Source organism: Protopterus annectens, chromosome 2.part1, assembly GCF_019279795.1.
Source record: "Protopterus annectens isolate FY-2018-M chromosome 2.part1, PAN1.0, whole genome shotgun sequence".
Taxonomy (NCBI): Eukaryota; Metazoa; Chordata; order Ceratodontiformes; family Protopteridae; genus Protopterus; species Protopterus annectens.
The window spans coordinates 929,418,536-929,437,786 of NC_056729.1; the positions used below are offsets into that span (position 1 = coordinate 929,418,536).

The 19,251-nt window shown below is 38.2% G+C and overlaps 1 protein-coding gene across 7 annotated transcripts in view; it reads right to left on the bottom strand.

Moving 5' to 3' along the window:
• The window catches only part of CLCN3 (chloride voltage-gated channel 3), a 1,613,231-nt gene that overhangs the window by 754,268 nt on the left and 839,712 nt on the right, over positions 1 to 19,251 (bottom strand). For all 7 annotated transcript variants that reach the window (XM_044062561.1, XM_044062563.1, XM_044062565.1 and 4 more), the window contains one exon: positions 17,341 to 17,421. In XM_044062561.1, the coding sequence (XP_043918496.1) occupies positions 17,341 to 17,421 (81 nt within the window). The remainder of the gene's footprint in view (positions 1 to 17,340; positions 17,422 to 19,251) is intronic.

Genomic DNA, 19,251 nt, shown 5'->3' on the forward strand with positions numbered 1-19,251 from the left:
GAAAAAGTTCTGATCACAAAGGAATATCCAATATAAACAGTTAAAGTAGAAGAAAGAAAAGCAGATGATAAAAGTCAAAGGAAGAAAAAAGACGAAAGTAGCACTTATTACGATAACTACACCTACTCATTACCGTGTCCTATGTACTGAAAGACAAAGTCATAAAATATCAAGATATGTAAGCAGAAGTTACAAGCAATAAGAAATAAACATATCCGGACAGCTCCAATAGTGGCAGGAGCAATAAGGATAAAAAAAAGCATACTTAAATATACTACTGATATATTAACTCAGTATGGACTGCACAAGGAGGCAACTGCAGGTAAATTACAGATGCAGAGAAAAGCACTCTTGGCAAACAAAGATGGAAACACTAATTTCATAAATTTTAACTGGAGCCCATTCTGATCATAGTATTAGAAACCCCAACATACAGAGAATTTAAAAAAAGGCATTTTGACAGTAGCCTGTTCAGCATATCACAAAGACTGTGAAAGCAGGTAGTTCCACCCTCAGTATCACAATGGGCACATTTGATACAGAAATATTAACGTTATGGAAACCTCATTATTGACACTGTCGAGAGATAATTCAAAAATATCATGTTATGGAACAGAATGAAAAACTTCAGAGGTGTATTCTTCAGTTAATATGAACAAATGTTCCAAGAATCCGTTTCCTATCATTCATTGTCATTTTGTGATTATAATTCACTGTTTTTTTTTAAATTGCCATCCTAGATCTTGCTCCTTTGTCCCCTTCTTCAGAGAAGACAACCTCAGCCCACCCATCTTATGTAGGAACACTCCTAACCTACACCCCTCATTAAAGCATCATGATAATTAACATTACAGAGTGACACAAGAGTACCTCACATCAGACAGATTCTCTCAAGTACACTCCTTGAACTCAGACTCAGGTAGGTTCTTCGGCTTATCCAAAGTCTTGTTTATACAACAGAAGAGGAACTGAGTAACAAGACATGAAAAGCTGAGGGATCTGAGCCCCAACGTGATAGAGGAGAACAATATCTTGCTAACCTACTCAAATGTGGCAAATATTATGGTCTCCTAAACCTATACTAGTCTGAAGAGATAATGCAGGAGTCAACACTGGGATGCTTACTGCTTTGCTGGCATAAGGTGATAAGAGCCTTGACTATAGCCCAGCTGACAGGGATTCAATCAGCAACTCAGGCAACAGAATATGCATCAGGTATGGATGAGTGTTACCATCAGGAGGAGGTCTTAAACAGGGGGGGGGGTCTATATCACTTCAGCAAAGTGACAGTTCAGTGAATGGCATTTCATCGGAAATGCCACTCATCGAAACCTGCTCTTGTGGGGGGCTGCACCTACCACAACCCCCGCTAATTATATATACCAACTCCAAGATCAGACTACAGTGGGGAAAAGGCAAATTCCCCAATCCTCTCTGTACCGCAATCTCAGAATAATCAGTTAGACGAACAGCATGTTTGACGCAAGTAAACCGAAAATGCCATTAGCTGAACTGATTTTTCACTGAAGTGATATAGATCATTTAAGGGCTTTCCTCATAGTGATCTATGGTAGGGGCTGTGTATGTGAGGAGGGAGGAGGTAGTCCAAAGAGGAAATAGGGTTGTGGACCCTAACTGAATTGTTGCAGAGGTGGGAAACTATGTCATCAATGCGTCCCCCATTGCATGCCTGTCCCACTGATGTAGCTGAGAGACTGTAGGGGAGGGGGAAATGGAGGGGAGGTCATAAAAAACTCCCCAACTGAAGCAGTGACTGGCACAACGCCCCAGGATGCCCTTAAGTTCTACACCATACCCAAGTTATCACAGGAAGTCTGAGGCTGAAAAGGAGCAATCAGACCCAATGATGAGAAAGGGCACTGGGACAGATAATAAATGAAGCAGTGTAGCAAAAACAGAATGACATGTTCATCAAATTACTCTGTCGGCTCAAGCAGAAGCTCAGAGACAGCATTATAATGCTGAAGGGACAGAGTCAGAATGCCTTCAGGCTGCCATAATGCCATCAGAATTGACAGAGAACAGAAGGAGAGGAATAACCCTGGACTCCTCAGTCGTATTCTTTTGGAACTCTGTCAGGCAGTTCTGGCAGGAAAAAAAAGAGGTTCAAGACTAGTTCAGGCCATCTTCACATGCATGAAGGTGTTGCAAAAGAAACGGTTATCGACAGATGAAGCACTTAAGGTTCTACTCACTGTCACTGCCTATTTCAAAGACACTGACCTCAGGATCCTCACATTCATCACAGAAGCTGGAGCTCGTAGAGGTTAAGGAAAAGCCACATCCCCTACCAGTCAGATGTGTAAGCACAGGCATGGAACTGTATGAAGATAAGCATGTGACTAACCACCAGTGCTGAGTGTTGGAGGAAAAGGAACAGAACTTGATCACATGACAAAGAAAAATAGCATATCCTAGGGAAAAAATGCAATGGGCCTTGTGCAAGCCTCAGACTGAATGCCCTAATGGTGTACTTAATTCAAATTCCCATTTACTTAGCATCAAGACCCTAAGATGTTATGCCGGGAGCAGAACAATCCTAGAAAAAGTACAGTTTTGTGCCTACCATAAATGTAGATGTTCGAAGATCCACATTGCTGCAGTCCTTACACTTGGGTAGTCCGCTGTCCTCGGTCGGCCCGAATATCAAAGTATAAGGCTGACGTCGGTCAAGGCGCATTTGACTGACATCAGGACGTCAGGGTACAAATGCGCATGACCGACGTCATATCCTCAGTCTTTTCTTGCCCCAGATGTCAGAAGACCCTAAAAAGAAAGGTCAAAACCAAAAGACAGCAAACAACCAACCAACCACCCTTGCACTAAAAATATGTACAATATATACAATATACACTAGATTGACAACCCAACCCACACAACCACCTCCAACTACAGAGGGGAAGGAGGGAGGGTAAACTGGACTGCAGCAATGTGGATCTTCGAACATCTACATTTATGGTAGGTACAAAACTGTACTATGTTCTTCATCTCACATTGCTGCAGTCCTTACACTTGGGTAGAATCCCAAAGCAGAGGTAAGGGAGGATGGCAAAACTATAAGGAAGCAGGAGCTGCCAAAATGCCCTGCAAAACAGCAGTGGCAAAACCAGCCCTAGATTTAGAATAAAGTGGAAGGTGATAATGCCTAGAGAAAGTATGCACTGAACTCCAAGTAGCTGCCTCCAAAATATCTTTAGTTGCCACCCCCTAAAAAAGCTGTCAGTGGCAGTAGCCCTAGTGGAATGAGGCCTAATCCCAGCTGGAATCTCCTTGCCATGATGGGAATAACAGAAAGCAATGCAAAACCCAATCCACTTAGAAATAGTTTGGTTTGACACAGGCTTGCCCTGAGAACCCAAAGCAAATGAAACAAATAACTGCTGAGACTGCCTGAACCCTTTAGTTCTGTCCAAATAATATCGCAACTGCCTGTGTACATCTAAAGTGTGCAAAATCTTTTCCCCTTTATTTTGAGGATTTGCATAAAAAGTAGGCAAATGAATAGTTTGGTTTAAAGCCACACTAGAAACCACTTTAGGCATAAAGGAAGGATTAGTACGTAAAGATACCCTATCCTTATGGAAAATTAAGAAAGGCTCAACCGCCATAAGGGCCTGCAACTCAGAAACCCTTCTTGCAGAGGTAATGGCCAACAAAAAAGCAGTCTTCCATGATAAAAATTTCAACTCAGTAGTAGCTGCAGGCTCAAAAGGTTGTAGAGTGAGTTTCTCCAACACAAAATTGAGATCCCAAGCAGGAGTAGGAGCTCTCGTGGGGTCTTATATTCTTTGCCCCTCTAAGAAATTGCTTGAACAAAGGATGAGAAAACAATGGTGGGTCACAATCATAGTGAGCGAAATTGCTGCAGCATGAACCTTAATAGAAGAGAAGGACAAACCTTTGTCCAGTAACTCAGTAAGATATTGAAGAGCCACACTTAAATTAGGCTCAGAAACATCAAAATCCTTTGCTGCACTCCAAAATAAAAATCTCTTCCATTTATCTGCGTACACTTTCCTTGTACTAGGCCTTCTAGCTTCCAAAATAACATTCAAAACTTGCTGTGGAAGTTGAGACCCACTATGGTTCAAAACAGAATATGCCAGGCTGTTAGGTGCAGAGAGTGAAGCTTGACATTGAGCAAATGACTGTCCTCCTGAGACAACAGGTGTGGAATCGAAGGCAAAGGCCATGGAGGCTCCCGTACCAGGCTTCTCAGTAATGGGTACCAATGCTGTCGAGGCCAATCTGGAGCTATCAAAATCATCCTTGGCTTGTCCTGTCTGGCCTTTAGTAGTACCTTTGGTAGTACCTTTGGGAGGAGAGGCAGAGGTGGAAAGGCATACACATGAAGATTGCTCCAATTGAAAGAAAGAGCATCCACTTTCCAAGCTGTGGGATGAAACCTTTTCGTGCAAAACTTTGGCAGCTGGTGGTTTAGTGGAGAAGCGAACAGATCTATGTCTGGAGTTCCCCATGACACTGTCAATTTCTGAAATACATGAGGATCCAATTTCCACTCGTGGGGATCCATAATTCCTCTGCTCAACACATCTGCTAAGGAGTTCTGTGCTCCCGGCAGAAACCTTGCCTGAAGATTTAGCTGTAAACTGAGGGCAGTCTCCCACAAAATCATTGCTTGCCTGCATAGAGGATAAGAATGTGTTCCCCCTTGCTTGTTGATGTACCACATGACAGTTGTGTTGTCTGTTAGAATCAACACCTGCCCTGGAAGAAGTACATCCTTGAAAGCTATTAATGCAAACTGGACTGCTAACATCTCTTTCAAATTGATATGTAGATGTCGTAGTCTGGCAGGCCACTTGTCTTGTATCCACTTTCCATCCAGATGAGCTCCCCAAGCTTTGTCTGAGGCATCTGTCGTTAGAATCTGACTCGCCTCTGGCCGGGTCACAGAGAGTCCCTTGTTTAGGTGACATTCCTGAGCCCACCACAACAATTCCTTGTGAATGCAAGGTATTATTTGAATGACAGTGTCCAGATCCTGGCAGTGCTGTGTCCATACATTTTTGAGATACCATTGTAGCTTCCTCATATGCAGTTTGGCATTGGGAAGCACCAGAATACAAGATGCCATGAACCCCAAGGCTTGAAGGACTGTCCTTGCAGTCAGCCTGGACTGATGAGACAATTGATGAAAGTAAAGGGAAAGATTCTTTTGTTTGTCCGGGGACAAAAAGGCCATCTGGGATGCTGTATTCAGTAGCGCTATCACAAACTCAAAAACCAGTATGAATGAAGGTGCGCAAAGTCACAAATAATCCAAAAAAGTAGATGGAAATACTGGAGGTCTTCAGTTAAAACACAGTTTTATTTGCTCACTCCACTTACAAAACGCTGACAGGACACAAATAACAAACTGGAACAAGAATAAATATCCACCACAAGAAAAAGCATAAACGCTGTTCTTTCCATACGTTTTCGTCCTATTACAGACTTCATCAGATAATTTACTACCTCCTAGCTTTGCTTTTTATACCTTTCTATTTAATTAGTTGATTCAATTTAGTATATCAATTAGTAAAATTTAAAACAGGGGTAGGAGAAAACAGAAGTGAAAAAAGTTCAACCCCATTTTAAAACAAAAATTTTCCTTCTGTTAATTCTTAATGTGATTAAATTAGCCACATTGGTATTCACTTTGAAACCTTTGTTTAAAAAGTATTTTATAAATCTTTTTAGTATTAATATAGTTAAAACATATAAAACTTGTAAAACTTTCAAGGACACATTAAATAGACCAGAAAATCCACCATAATGAATGCCATCTAGTGGCAGTTTGTTAAAATTACATGTGTAAATAAAACTTGCTTATAAGAAAAAAATGTTAAAACCATCTTTATGTATAAATCTTCTATCCAAGCCAAATGGACTATATAAATGTATAAATAAGTAGTTAAAAAATGAATGGATACATATATAAATATATAAATAAATAAATAAATACATTAATAGATGTTATTGTGGAATTTCTTTCCCTAAAAAAGTAGATGTCTGGATGACAAGTAAAATTCATTATAATATTGAATATAGCATATAAAAATGTGAAAGGAGAGGAATATAAAAATCACTTTATAAATAATAATCATATGAAATTTTTTAAAAAGGATGCATATATCATAGACTCATCTCATAGCTTAGCTGCTCTTAGTTTTAAAAGTGGAGCTATACTTATATGTTCATTTAAACCTGGAAATTTATATGCTTCCAAGGACATCTGCCACCATAATTCACGATATTCTAACCTTTCTTCCCAGGGTTCCCCACGTATATCCCTTTCTGTGTGCTCTAAAACTGTAAACTTGAAACTAGATTTTTCACAATTTTTACTGTGTTTGTATAAAGCATTTGTTTCTTTACAGTTTTTTTATATCATTTAAATGTTCAAATATTCTTCTTTTTAATTTCCTCTCAGTTTTTCCTATATAAAAAGCTTGGCATTCATTGCACATACTTAAATATACCAAGCCTGAGGAGTCACAGTTCTAGAAGTTTTTATCATTAGTTATCACTTTGTTTCTACTATTAATATGAATAGTGTTACTATTAGAAATGTTTACACATTGGGCACACCTACCACATTTATATGTGCCTTTTCTTCTTCTATCCTGTGACCCCAGGGTATATTTGTTTTCTAATAAATTTTTTATACTAGAGGAATTTTTGTATATTATCTTGGGCATATCATGGTTTCCTAAATCTAAATCTGTTAGTTCTGTGAATCTGTCCCATTCTTTTTTAAAAATATTTCTTATTTTATTATTAACTGTGTTATATTCCAAAATCAATGCTAATTCGAAGTTTTCAAGTTCCTTTTCTTTATTTGTACCTATTAAAGTGCAATTACCGTCCACTTTTTTAATTATAGGTGCAAATTTCACTTCCCTACCTAGAACTACTTCTTCTCTAATTCCCTTTATGAAATTAATTGGATAGCCCCTTTCTTTAAACATTTTTTCCAAAACTCACATTCCAAAACGAAGTCCTGGTTCTTACTAGTCATTCTACTTCCTCTCACGTACTGCCCTTTAATTATGTTCTTTTTTACGTGTATAGGATGGGCACTATCAAAGTGGAGGAAGGAATTACAATAGGTGTCTTTCCTATATATTTTGGTTTCTAGATGTCCTTGTTCTTTGTATATTTCTAAGTCAAGGTATTGCACCAGATTGTGTGTCACCTTATGTGTAAACTTTAAAAAGCTACAAGTGTTATTAAGATATTTTAAAACATCATTGAGTTTATCTTCTCCCCCATTCCAAAAAATAATTATGTCATCCAGAAACCTACGGTAGATGGTGAAAAATTGTTTGTATTCACTTTTCAATACACAATTTTCTTCCCATTTGGATAGTACAACATTTGCATATGTGGGGGCACAAGCCGCCCCCATAGCCACCCCTTTGGTTTGTCTAAAAAATTCTCCATTAAAAAACAGGAAATTGTTGTTTAGAATAATCTCCATAAGCCATTTACTGGTTATCTTATCATTCTGTGTTATATTTCCACTTTCAAATACTACTTCCTCGAACATTTCCAAACCTAAATCATGTGGGATGGATGGGAAAAGGTCTATTACATCAATAGTTACAAAGAGGAGGTCATCTGTTTCCGTAATATCTCTCATAGTATGTAGTAGGTCCCATGAGTCTTTTAAAATATGGGTTTTGTCTAACCAGATTTTTTTACACTTATTATCTACGTACTTGGCTAAGGCGTTGGTTTTAGAACCATTGGCCGCCACAATGGGTCTCAGAAGTGGAGTGAGCAAATAAAACTGTGTTTTAACTGAAGACCTCCAGTATTTCCATCTACTTTTTTGGATTATTTGTGACTTTGCGCACCTTCATTCATACTGGTTTTTGAGGTTGTGATAGCGCTATGGAAATACAGGAAGTTTCTGTCAACGGGCAACCGGAAGACCTCGGCTTAACACGTAAACTAGTAGGACAGCTCACTGAACTAATTAATCTTCTCACACCAGTGGCTTCTTCTCTGTTGGCTATACAGAATCCAAGGAATGGCAATGGATGTTCGGGGACCGAAGGGTCATATACAAAGAAAAGAAAAACTACGGAAACAAACGCGAATGAACCAATAGGCGCATCTAAAGGCACCGGTTCAGTCGAGGGCGAGGAAGAAAGCAGTTTTAATGCAGCAGACACTCCAGGTCTGCTGAAAGAAGCCGGTCGAGGAGAAATTAGTTCTACTTTAAGCAAAGACAAACGAGCCTTTCCAATTCAAGGCTCACACAAAAACAAAGGTACTGTCTCTAACTGTCCTGATTTAAATGGCTGGTTAAAACGCCAAATTGTTTTTGATAAAAATGTGGATTACAACGCTGGCAACCAAAATGACTTTACATACAAGGACAATGTAAATAATTTGTATAAAATGATGAACAAATATAGAGCTTTAAATGTAGAAAATACTTATTTAAGAGAATGCATTTTAAAAGAAATTGTACCAAAAGGTTTACGTTTCTATAAATATCCCAACAGTGTTATTCCTGGGTCAAACTTTCATTTAGAATTGTTGGATCTATTTAATAAAAGTGGACTTGAAATGCTAAGACTGATGGTTAAAGAAAACAACAGGGTACAAGAAGATTTATTAATTGAGATAGAGGCTTTGGATAAAAAAATCACTAATGACCTGCTGTTTTCTATGGAAGATGAGAAAGCCAAATATTTTAGTATGAGAAAAGATATAGACAAAAATATAGAGGATTTAATTCAGAGGAAACAGAAAAAGATGGAGCGTGATATGAATGATTATAAATGCAATATTAGCTATCCTAATCCACACCCTAGAAATAGGGGTAGAGGTGGTATTGATCAAGGTAGTAACCTACCAGGCAGGGACACTATAGACCATGTAGAGACACAAGAAGACCATATTTTTAATGAAGAAGAATTTCCTCCTTTGAGGAGGTCAGAGAGAATTTTTAACAAATATGGAGAAAGGGAAGGAAATTTTTGGGGGGGGAGAAGAGGAGAGGGAGGGAGGGGAATTATTGATACCACATGAATCCCCACCAACCCCCCACCCCCCATTAAGAGATGAAATATCCAAGGAAGGAAACAAATGGACTTATAATTGTCTTAACATCTACAACTTCAGCCCCATTCAACTGGAAAAGGGGCATTTTAGTTTACTTTCGAAAGATTTAAAATATATTCCTTCCACTAAAGGAAATGTAGTGAAAACACTTTTAGATTTAAAAATTTTCCTTAGGAAGGTAAATTTTAAAATTTTGTTCCAGAATCAAGGAAAAATGAATGATTTAACCCTAAGACGGAGGTCTACATATAACCCACCCCTACATCCTCAAATAAAGAATTTTGAAAAATAATAGAGAAAAAAATCAGGAAAGTTGAACATAATAGAACTTTATATGATAATAATTTAAACCAAAAGGAAAAGGATATCTTAAACAACCTGAGGAGGGATACAAACATAAGAGTTATGAAGCCTGACAAAGGGGGAGGTATTGTTATGATGGAAAGTATTGATTATGAATCAAGAATGTATAAAATACTATGGGATGTAAATAAATACGAATCAGTATCAAAAAATGAAATTAACATCGCCTATAATAGGATCGATACAAATTTGTATGATATGTTGATGGATGGCCTTATAAATCAGGAAACCTACAATTTTTTAAAAGTGGACAAGCCCAGAGTTCCGGCCATCTTTGGGATCCCCAAAATTCATAAGAACGAAAAGGATCCACCTCTGAGACCCATTGTGGCGGCCAATGGATCTAAAACCAACGCCTTAGCCAAGTACGTAGATAATAAGTGTAAAAAAATCTGGTTAGACAAAACCCATATTTTAAAAGACTCATGGGACCTACTACATACTATGAGAGATATTACGGAAACAGATGACCTCCTCTTTGTAACTATTGATGTAATAGACCTTTTCCCATCCATCCCACATGATTTAGGTTTGGAAATGTTCGAGGAAGTAGTATTTGAAAGTGGAAATATAACACAGAATGATAAGATAACCAGTAAATGGCTTATGGAGATTATTCTAAACAACAATTTCCTGTTTTTTAATGGAGAATTTTTTAGACAAACCAAAGGGGTGGCTATGGGCTTGTGCCCCCACATATGCAAATGTTGTACTATCCAAATGGGAAGAAAATTGTGTATTGAAAAGTGAATACAAACAATTTTTCACCATCTACCGTAGGTTTCTGGATGACATAATTATTTTTTGGAATGGGGGAGAAGATAAACTCAATGATTTTTTAAAATATCTTAATAACACTTGTAGCTTTTTAAAGTTTACACATAAGGTGACACAATCTGGTGCAATACCTTGACTTAGAAATATACAAAGAACAAGGACATCTAGAAACCAAAATATATAGGAAAGACACCTATTGTAATTCCTTCCTCCACTTTGATAGTGCCCATCCTATACACGTAAAAGAACATAATTAAAGGGCAGTGTGAGAGGAAGTAGAATGACTAGTAAGAACCAGGACTTCGCTTTGGAATGTGAGTTTTGGAAAAATGTTTAAAGAAAGGGCTATCCAATTAATTTCATAAAGGGAATTAGAGAAGAAGTAGTTCTAGGTAGGAAGTGAAATTTGCACCTATAATTAAAAAGTGGACTAATTGCACTTTAATAGGTACAAATAAAGAAAAGGAACTTGAAAACTTGAATTAGCATTGATTTTGGAATATAACACAGTTAATAATAAAATAAGAAATATTTTTAAAAAGAATGGGACAGATTCACAGAACTAACAGATTTAGATTTAGGAAACCATGATATGCCCAAGATAATATACAAAATTCCTCTAGTATAAAAATTTATTAGAAACAAATATACCCTGGGGTCACAGGATAGAAGAAGAAAAGGCACATATAAATGTGGTAGGTGTGCCCAATGTGTAAACATTTCTAATAGTAACACTATTCATATTAATAGTAGAAACAAAGTGATAACTAATGATAAAACTTCTAGAACTGTGACTCCTCAGGCTTGGTATATTTAAGTATGTGCAATGAATGCCAAGCTTTTTATATAGGAAAAACTGAGAGGAAATTAAAGAAGAATATTTGAACATTTAAATGATATAAAAACTGTAAAGAAACAAATGCTTTATACAAACACAGTAAAAATTGTGAAAAATCTAGTTTCAAGTTTACAGTTTTAGAACACACAGAAAGGGATATACGTGGGGACCCTGGGAAGAAAGGTTAGAATATAAATGAATTATGGTGGCAGATGTCCTTGGAAGCATATAAATTTCCAGGTTTAAATGAACATATAAGTATAGCTCCACTTTTAAAACTAAGAGCAGCTAAGCTATGAGATGAGTCTATGATATATGCATCCTTTTAAAAATTTCATATGATTATTATTTATAAAGTGATTTTATATTCCTCTCCTTTCACATTTTTATATGCTATATTCAATATTATAATGAATTTTACTTGTCATCCAGACATCTACTTTTTAGGAAAGAAATTCCACAATAACATCTATTAATGTATTTATTTATTTATTTATATATTTATATATGTATCCATTCATTTTTAACTACTTATTTATACATTTATATAGTCCATTTGGCTTGGATAGAAGATTTATACATAAAGATGGTTTTAACATTTTTTTCTTATAAGCAAGTTTTATTTACACATGTAATTTTAACAAACTGCCACTAGATGGCATTCATTATGGGATTTTCTGGTCTATTTAATGTGTCCTTGAAAGTTTTACAAGTTTTATATGTTTTAACTATATTAATACTAAAAAGATTTATAAAATACTTTTTAAACAAAGGTTTCAAAGTGAATACCAATGTGGCTAATTTAATCACATTAAGAATTAACAGAAGGAAAATTTTTGTTTTAAAATGGGGTTGAACTTTTTTCACTTCTGTTTTCTCCTACCCCTGTTTTAAATTTTACTAATTGATATACTAAATTGAATCAACTAATTAAATAGAAAGGTATAAAAAGCAAAGCTAGGAGGTAGTAAATTATCTGATGAAGTCTGTAATAGGACGAAAACGTATGGAAAGAACAGCGTTTATGCTTTTTCTTGTGGTGGATATTTATTCTTGTTCCAGTTTGTTATTTGTGTCCTGTCAGCGTTTTGTAAGTGGAGTGAGCAAATAAAACTGTGTTTTAACTGAAGACCTCCAGTATTTCCATCTACTTTTTTGGATTACTTTTTTGGATGCTGTATTCAGTCTTACACCCAGAAAGCACATGTCCTGAGAGGGTACTAGACTGGACTTTATTTCGTTCACAGAATACCCCAGGCATCTTAGCACTGCTATCACATATTCCAAATGATGAAGAAGCTCATCCCTTCCTTGAGCCAGAATCAGGCAATCGTCCAAATAAGGATAGATCTGTATTCCTTTTAACCTGAGGAAAGCTTTCACTGGAGCCAGAACTTTCGTGAACACTCTGGGCGCAGTAGATAAGCCAAAGGGCAATGCAGAGAACTGATAATGAGAAGTCCCAGCCCAAAAACGCAGATACTTCCTGCAACTCAGTCTGATAGGAACATGAAGGTAAGCCTCCTTGAGATCCAAAGTTACCATCCAATGATCTTTGCCCAGCAGAGGTAAAAGCTGTTGTAACGTCAACATTTTGAACTTGGGAATGTCCAGATAAGTGTTGAGGATAGATAAATCCAAAATTGGTCTCCACGTGTTCCCTTTCTTTGGTACTAGGAACAGGCGAGAATAAAATCCTAGGCCCACTTCTGGCATAGGAACCGGCTGTATGGCCCCTATTTGGAGTAACAGAGAAATTTGTTTGTGAGCCTCTATTCTTTGCTGAGGAGGAACGTCTGGCATGCCTTTGAAAGGAGGCAAAGTATGGAAATAAAACCTGTAACCGTGGTGTATGATATCCAATACCCATCTGTCTTGGGTAATTAAACTCCAATTTTCTTTGAAAAGTGCCAACCTTCCTCCCAAAGGTGCTGCCAGACGAGAAGGTTCTGGCAGCTGAAAAGGTAGGTCATTGGGTCTGTTTACGAAAGGACTGACCCCTGCCCTCACCCGAAGACTGTGCAGGTGAACTCCCTGTTCTAGGCCTGAAAGAGCCCTGAGCTCTGCCCCTACCACGTCTAGATCTACTCCTAGACTGGGAATCATAAGAAGGATATGTCCACCCCTTGGTAGGCCAATTCCTACTAAACTTCGGAGGCTGAACCTGCAAAAAATCTTTAACAGTCTGCATAGACTTAGCCTTGTTTTCCATTTTCTTTAAGACTGCCTCAACAGGAGAACCAAACAACACATCAGATTGTAGAGGAGCATCTAAAATCCTTGTCTTAACATGGTCAGATAAATTCTGATCCCTCAGCCAGGCGTGCCTGCGAAGAACTGACCCAGTGCCAGCCACCCTAGACGAGGCCTGTACAGCATCAAAACCACATTGCAAAGAATGCTTACCCACCTGTTCAGAAACATGTACTAAATCTTGTAACTCTTTGCACTCAATACCTTCCGCCAGAGCATCTACCTTAGACTTCAATTGTGAAAGGAGATAGTTTTGGTATTTCAACATGTGAAACTGGCAATTCAAAGCCCTCATAGCCAGGGTGGAGGAAGTATAAACTTTCTTTCCCCATCTATCCAAAGCCCTGGCCTCTTTATCTGGAGGAGCCGGATTTTTGACAACAGAAGCCTTAACACCCTTAGGCCCCTGACTAACAGTTTCTGGGTCTGCCCTAGGACTCCTAAAAAGATACTTATGAGCTTCAGGCACCCTGTAATACCTGTCCGGTTTAACAGGAGCAGGAGGCAAAGAATCAGGATTAAGGAAGCCTCTGCAAACACATCTTCCACAACATCCAGAACAGGAGGTATAGCCAAAGGCCTATGCTGGGGTAAAAACAAATTCCCTAAGCCTTTTCCTGGAATCAGAGAAGTCCTGACCTTCCCACTTAAAATGCTCCCTCATGGAATGAAGAGTCTCTGAAAAGAAAAATCCTCAGGAGGAGAAGCAGAAGGAGTAGAATCATCCACATCAGAATCAGAATAAGGAGAATACTCCTGCAAGTCTTCAGCCGAAGACTCTGAAACATCCGAAGCCTGCTCAAAACTCCCTAGCTCAGGTTCCACCCTAGGTCTCTTATCAGGAGGGGGCAAAGAACCTCTAATCAAAGTAATCAAATCTTCTGCCATTTTAAGCATATGCTTCTTGGGCACAGATCCTGAAGAACTAGGGGTGACACCAACCGAAGCTAAACCTGGCCTGCCTCTGGGAGAAGCCTTGGAAACAGAAGGAGAGGGCCTAACCACCCTAGGAAGGGAGGGGAGCACAGTAACCTGAGAAGCCCCTTCAGCCTGACCTGCCTCCTGAGAGGCCACATCCTGCAATAACAAAGTCTCTCCCTGGGACTCCAGAGAAACCTCCGGCGGAACCACCGGCTCCACCGACACCTCTAAAGAACCGGCGTCCGGTACGGACGGCTCTTCTAGCCTAGGCTTAGCTGCTTTGTCCTTGCGCTTCTTGAAGAAGCGGCCGGAGCATCCGGCGGCATTTTATAATTGCACCGCTTCCGAAGACTAACCTGGCACAATCTAACCTTCTTTATAGTGCGCTTATTGAATCTAGCACAAGAGCGACACCCAACAACGTCGTGCTCAGGCCCTAAACAAGGAATACACAAAGTATGATAATCTCTATGCGGTATCTGTTTCCCACAAGAAATACAGTTATTCACTTTTTCTGACATCCGTTAAACCACTGAGGCAAGAAAAAACTAAAATATTCCCCAACGGGTACTTAGCCAACTTTGACTCGGTCTGAAACTCCGATTGAAAAATTTCAGAACGCCGAACGGCACTTGCAACGCTGCTTCTGCATCGGACCATGCGGCAAAAAAGACTGAGGATATGACGTCGGTCATGCGCATTTGTACCCTGACGTCCTGATGTCAGTCAAATGCGCCTTGACCGACGTCAGCCTTATACTTAGATATTCGGGCCGACCGAGGACAGCGGACTACCCAAGTGTAAGGACTGCAGCAATGTGAGATGAAGAACATCCTTCTTTGATGGGTACCTGCTGGCAAAAAACAATTCTGGAAAGTGAGTGTTGCCTCAGGAGAAGAGTCTTCAGTCAAGTACTACCAAACCTTGACCAAAAGATTCAAAAGGCTACCCCCCACAGCACCAGCCAAAAGGCTGCAGACTATCATCTAGGTGCAGGGCAGCACAAGAACATCAGGATACACCCCTAGGCTGGAAACTAAAGGTGCACTCCATTCAATTCAAACAACCTCCACCAAACTTGAGGGTGGGTTCAAGCTCAAGCATTTGCCAGCTGATAACTGCCTGCAGGAATTGTAAAGATGGTTCAGCACAAAGTTTATTTTGAGAAAGGTCTGGCCTTCACCTGTTCTCTGACTCTTTGTCCTTCTTGCAATGTACTGATTTATGCCTAGTGCTATGAAGAGAACCTTTCTGCTAAACTTCATAGGGACAGCTCTTGAAGCCACCATACTCACGAACTTAAACTAAGTCAGCAATGTCTGCGCCTACTTTGCCTTCAAGTCAGGAAGAGGCACCTCTGGCACTACTGGCAGTTATCAATATCTTACTTCTGAAGACTACATCAGCAATGCAAGTATGTATGACGTTCTGATGGCCATGTATACACTTACTGTGTTGCTGATTTTTGAGCATGTGAATGCAGAATTTTAACAGAAAGAACAATTACGAAGATCCAAACTGAAGACAATAATTTATTTTATTTTATTTATTTATTTTACATTTGTTAACCGGGCTAGTCTAGCTGGATACATGTCCATATTCAGTAGAGGCCCGGGGAGAAAAGCTCCAAGAAAGACATAAAAAGAAATATAAAAGCCATAATCGATCCAATTAAAAAATACAAATGTCATAACAGATCAAACTAGAAGATACAATTGTAAAAAAGCATAACATTTTTTTTTAATATATATTCAAATACAATAGTCAGTGAGGGTAACATTAGCAGTAAGCATCAATGGGTGATGTACAAGAGATGGTCAATATGCAGTATATACATAAATTTTATTTGCAATTATATGGTATTTTGCTGCTCTAGGGTAGTATTATGAGTTTCAGAGTAATTATTAGTTTAAGAGGAAGGAAGTTAGTCAGGGTTAGTACAGGAATAACTAAATAAAACAATAAAATAAAGAAGTGGAATGCTGTTAAGTATACTCATGCTTATGTAATTGGATGATACGTCATGGCATGTTTTCATACAAGCATAGGAGCATCCCCGAACATGTACTGTATGGAAGGTGTGCTAAAATTGTGACCTATGGTGACAATGTATACAACTTTGGAATGATAAAGAGGATCTTCAGTGCCAGGCCACCTAACCTATGTCACCCACTGCCTTGCTAAAGCATCTGATGCAGGAATTCATCTGAAATGTAACATTTTCCTGTGGAATCCTGCCTTTTGTTTTCACAAAGAATACAACTAAAAGGCTGATAGCCATGGGTCTTGGAATTCACAATAAATATGTCTCCAGTATTAACATTACTGTTACTCTTCCTTGCCCCCAACCCTACATGACCACACCACTACATCTCCTTTTGGTTCATTCATTCCTCCCTATTCCTCCATATCCTCAGTCTTGTTTATACAGCAGGAATGGACCCCAATTCTGATACTGGAAGCAACAGCCAGGACAAAGGTCATCATCCTGCTCCTAATAATACTCCCTTTGTCAAATGGCAGATGCAGTAAAATTCCTCAGCATGCTGGGATGCTTGTGGTTCTGCTTGCACGTCTATACCCTCACAATGCCCAAAAAGATGACCCCCAAAGCACTGCAATATAACACAATACTGGGCATTCCCCAAGGAGGAACATACTTGGTGGGACTTTAAATGACTGCCTTCTCACAAACTGAGTACTGTAGTCAACTTTGGCTGCTTACTCCTGTGCCTTCCTGGCTGGCTAATGCAGTGCCTCACTCAATAATTCAAACTTTTCATCTTAGATTTTGTCAAAGTTTCATCCCTCACATAGCAAGTGCCCTTACATTACATTATTAACATCTTCACGTTTTTAATACAGTTTAATGTTAGTATCCCAATTTGCTGCATACAGCAGAGATTAGTAAAATAAGAAAATGCTAACACCAAGGAAACATTCATTCATGCCAATTATCTGCCAAATCCTGATAAATGTCCTTGAGAGCAGATGTTCTTGCATGCTGTTTAGTTTAAAAATGTTGGTGCAGCAAAGTTACCCTCTCCAGTCAAATATAACCAATTAAACTTTTGTCTACATACCTCTTCCAAACTGAAAAGTACACCACCGATTGGAGCACCAAAAGCTACAGACACTCCAGCTGCAGATGCTGCTGACAACACCTGTGGAAATAGCAAAAATATATGTTAGCATTAATAACAAGTTCAAGCTTGCCAAGATATAGTCTAAATGGTGTGAATGCATGTGCAATTCAAGTACAACATGCCTATATACACAACTTACACAAATAAATGAGAGTTCACTAGTAAGATGCCCAGTTGCATTCTGTTCAGAAGTTTTGTACCACTTAGCTGCTGTAATGAAGTACTGTTTTCATGGATCAGTGTAGTATTCTGTCTCGCTTCTAACAGTCTGATGACTTGTCTTTTTTTGTCTTAGACCCAGAATCTTAGAATATAATTCCAAACAGTATGGAACAGACTCCTCATTTTAATCTTATTTACACGTAAACTGTTGACTTTATCAGTCAACCACCTTGCATTATTGGTGTCCAGTATATCATTCAAAACCTTACATGAAAATCTTGCCTACATGTAAATTATGTAATCACATACAAAGGTAAAATGTGTAATAATAAAGCATACAAGTGAAGTATATGAACTACACAAACACAATAATGATTAAACACAAAGCATTACAAAAAAATCATAAAAGGTCATGCGACCGCTTTCATGAGCCTCATACACATTTTTCTCTTACAAGCTTTACTACTGATTTTTTTTATTTGAGGACTGCCTCCATACTATACTACTGATTGCTCTTACTATTTTTGTTTTTGTATATAAATACTATTATCACGAACGAAGAGAGTTCATTACTGCGATAGTTCTCTATCATTAGACTGACATCCGAACTGCAGAACTAAAGCAGCAACATATTTTGAATAGTTATGAAAAACATTCAACAAATTCATTTTTATGTCATAACTTATAAAATACTAAAACTTAATTTTATACAAACCTTCATATTTTTTTGTCTGAAGTCACATTATATATTTATGGGCTTGATAACTTTTACTTTTTATTTACTTTGAAAAGAATTCAAAACTCAACTTCTGCTTTCAGGTGATTTTTTGCAGATGTTGATGTCTGTAGATTTCAACAAAGCATTACGGTCTGAATTTGAACTTCCATTCAAATGACAATATCTTTCTAATGTTTCAAGAGATATAATTTTCTTACAGCAAGATCCTTGGATGGTCAGGGTTATACTTATACTAAGCAATGTACAATCTAATCATTATTATAATACTTCAAGTATTTCTAGTATCATGTCTCTGCTGTTTCTCCTATAACAAAAGGTGCAGTTTGAGACAATTGTTTAATATTTCATACTATGATGTTTTGTTTTTACAGCCTGATAGTTTTTGCTTAGCATCCTGCATAACATCTAGCGCTGCAGCCCTAAGCAATCTGTCTGTGCTGTACTATGTCTCTGTTGCTCTAACATGTATTCTGCAGCTGTTTCTGTAACATAAATGCTACTTTAGTGGAGTCTTGCAGGAAACTATCTGTACTTTGCTTATTTATTGCTGTGAACTTATGAAAAGCCACTTTAAGTGTGTTTCATTGAAAACAGTGCGCAATTTATGACTCAAGCAATATGTTTTTAAGCCAGTGTTTGGAGGGCTAAGATTTCTAGGCTTGCAAGGCATGTAAAACTATATTAATGTATAGTACACTGTCTAGCAAACTATCGGTAGCGTTTCCTTCCCCTTCTGTTTAGCTAATATGCAGCTGGGGACTCCGGTACTGTTTTCTTAGACTTGCATGCTATATTCTATATACCATGTGCACATACTAATGTTAGTATGCATGTGGGAAGTTTATCACATATTAGTATTGCTCTGGTATATTTGTGCTGCATTTATTCATTGGTAAACTTCTACTAAATGTTAGAAATGCATTCTACCCTGACAGTAATGTTTTTGT